The sequence below is a fragment of the Bison bison genome, unplaced genomic scaffold (genome assembly GCF_000754665.1).
Source record: "Bison bison bison isolate TAMUID 2011002044 unplaced genomic scaffold, Bison_UMD1.0 scf7180017864473, whole genome shotgun sequence".
Lineage (NCBI taxonomy): Eukaryota > Metazoa > Chordata > Mammalia > Artiodactyla > Bovidae > Bison > Bison bison.
Genome location: NW_011495034.1, coordinates 19,043,412 through 19,045,428, shown reverse-complemented (window position 1 = coordinate 19,045,428; position 2,017 = coordinate 19,043,412). Strand labels below are relative to the sequence as shown.

At 53.1% G+C, this 2,017-nt stretch overlaps 1 protein-coding gene across 1 annotated transcript in view; it reads left to right on the top strand.

Annotated features, from left to right (window-relative positions):
• Positions 1–3: 3 nt before the first annotated feature.
• The window catches only part of AMFR (autocrine motility factor receptor, E3 ubiquitin protein ligase), a 45,492-nt gene continuing 43,478 nt past the window's right edge, over positions 4–2,017 (top strand). The window contains exon 1 of the mRNA XM_010861917.1: positions 4–264. Coding sequence (XP_010860219.1) covers positions 4–264 — 261 coding nt within the window. The remainder of the gene's footprint in view (positions 265–2,017) is intronic.

The following is a 2,017-nucleotide window of genomic DNA, read 5'->3' as shown; positions in this document are numbered from 1 at the left end:
GCCATGCCGCTGCTCTTTCTCGAGCGCTTCCCCTGGCCCAGCCTCCGCACCTACACGGGCCTCAGCGGCCTGGCCTTGCTCGGCACCATCGTCAGCGCCTACCGCGCTCTCAGTCAGCCCGAGGCCGGGCCCGGGCCCACAGAGGCGGAGCCGGTAACGGCCCCGGTGCAGCCAGATCCGGCCGCGCTCGTCCGGCCGAGCGCCGGGGGACCCCGGGCCCGCGACGTGGCCCAGTACCTGCTCTCGGACAGCCTGTTCGTGTGGGTGAGCGAGGATGCCGGGCCGCCGAGGAGGAGCGAGCGGAGCGGGGCCAGGGGTGGGGGCCGCCATGTCACCCATTATCTGTGGGGGGCGTGGCTGGGGCCGGGGTCCCCTCCCTCCGGGACCCCGGAGTGTGAGGCCGGGTGGGGCGGGGCCCCGCCCGCGTACGCGCTTCCGTGGGACCCGGTGAGGGTTGGGGTGTGGCGGTGGGGTCGTGAGGGGGACCGGGTCCCCGGGGGCGGGTCGTCTTTGAGGGCCTGAGGAAGGGACTTTGGGACGGGGTTGGGGAGGCGCAGGGGGCGGGGCGCAAGGGAACGCGGCTGCCGGCCAGGGACGGGCCGGGGGAGGAGGTGGGGGAGGGAGGTGGGGGAGGGTTGGGAATCGGGGGGGAAAGTAAAATATGGGGGGCCGAGTTGGGGTTGCGGAGGGACCACCAGGAAGTGAACTGGAAGACCTCAAAGAGCAGTTACCCGGAGTTGGGAAGGCTTTTCGGACGCGGTCAGGCAGGGAGACGCGTTTCACGTGTAAAAAGAGACAGAATTTCAGATGTTGAGCATAGGAGAATTTTGGGCATCTGGGTGTGTTTGGACGTTGTTTGGAGAGGGACCGTCTCCCACAGCGTTTTTTTTTTTTTTTTCTTTGTTCTTTATTATGTGATTGTCCTCTTTGAGTGGACGTACAACAAGTACAGACTGTGCTTCCTTTCCTGCTGCTTTTACCTGGTGATTTCATGAAAGTTTCCTTTGATGTCTGAAGGCAGCCAAAACATCTGGAGTCGAGAGATGTCTCTTCATTTTAACTCAAGGTTTCTCCTGCTAGTGATCCATGTTAAAACAAGGTTTCCAGTTTGTCTGCCAGTGTAAGATAAGCAGCGTTTAGGAGGCATAAATGCTAGTTTCACTTATTAGAACAGATAATTGCAGGCGGGCAGATCAACAGTATTTTGGCTAAAGAACTTGGTTTCCACCTTGGCCTTTGAATGCCTCATAGAAATCCCACAGTGATCAGAAAAAGTTGTTCTGGGACTGAAGTCTGTCCCTAGGGTTTGCTGTGGTGTCTTGAGTCTTGTCTCCTCTAAGTTCCCATTTCGGTTGAGAGTTGGCTGTAAATGACTGGGATTAATATTACAAATATACAGAATGGTATACAGCTCATTTGTTGTAATTAATCCCACTGTGCCTCATCAGGAAGCAGTGGGATTTATGAATTCTGTGGGTGTAGATTAAGTCTCTTGGTCCTTCTGATGAGATTAGTAGAAGGCAGGGAAGGGTGAGGTTCCCTTCTTGCACTGCTGTGTAAAGCTGAACCTTACAGTAGGGAAGAAGGGAGAAGAGAAGGAACTCAACCCATGTCTCTTGTTTAATGTCTGTTAAACCTAGATTATTAAAAATCTGTTTTTTGCATTTTAATTGGCAGATAAACAAAGTAATGTGAAGAGTGCTTTTGTCAAATGTTGAGATTATAATATAGTCTTTGATATATATATATATTTAAGTATAAGATACAAGTAAGCCTTTGAGATGGAACTGCTATAGTGTTTAACAACTACTAGTATTGCTTAATCGGAGAAGGCAATGCACCCCACTCCAGTACTCTTGCCTGGAAAATCCCATGGACAGAGCAGCCTGGTGGCCTGCAGTCCATGGGGTCGCTAAGAGTCCTGCAGGACTGAGTGACTTCACATTCACTTTTCACTTTCATGCATTGGAGAAGGAAATGGCAACCCATTCCAGTATTCTTGTCTGGAGAATCCCAG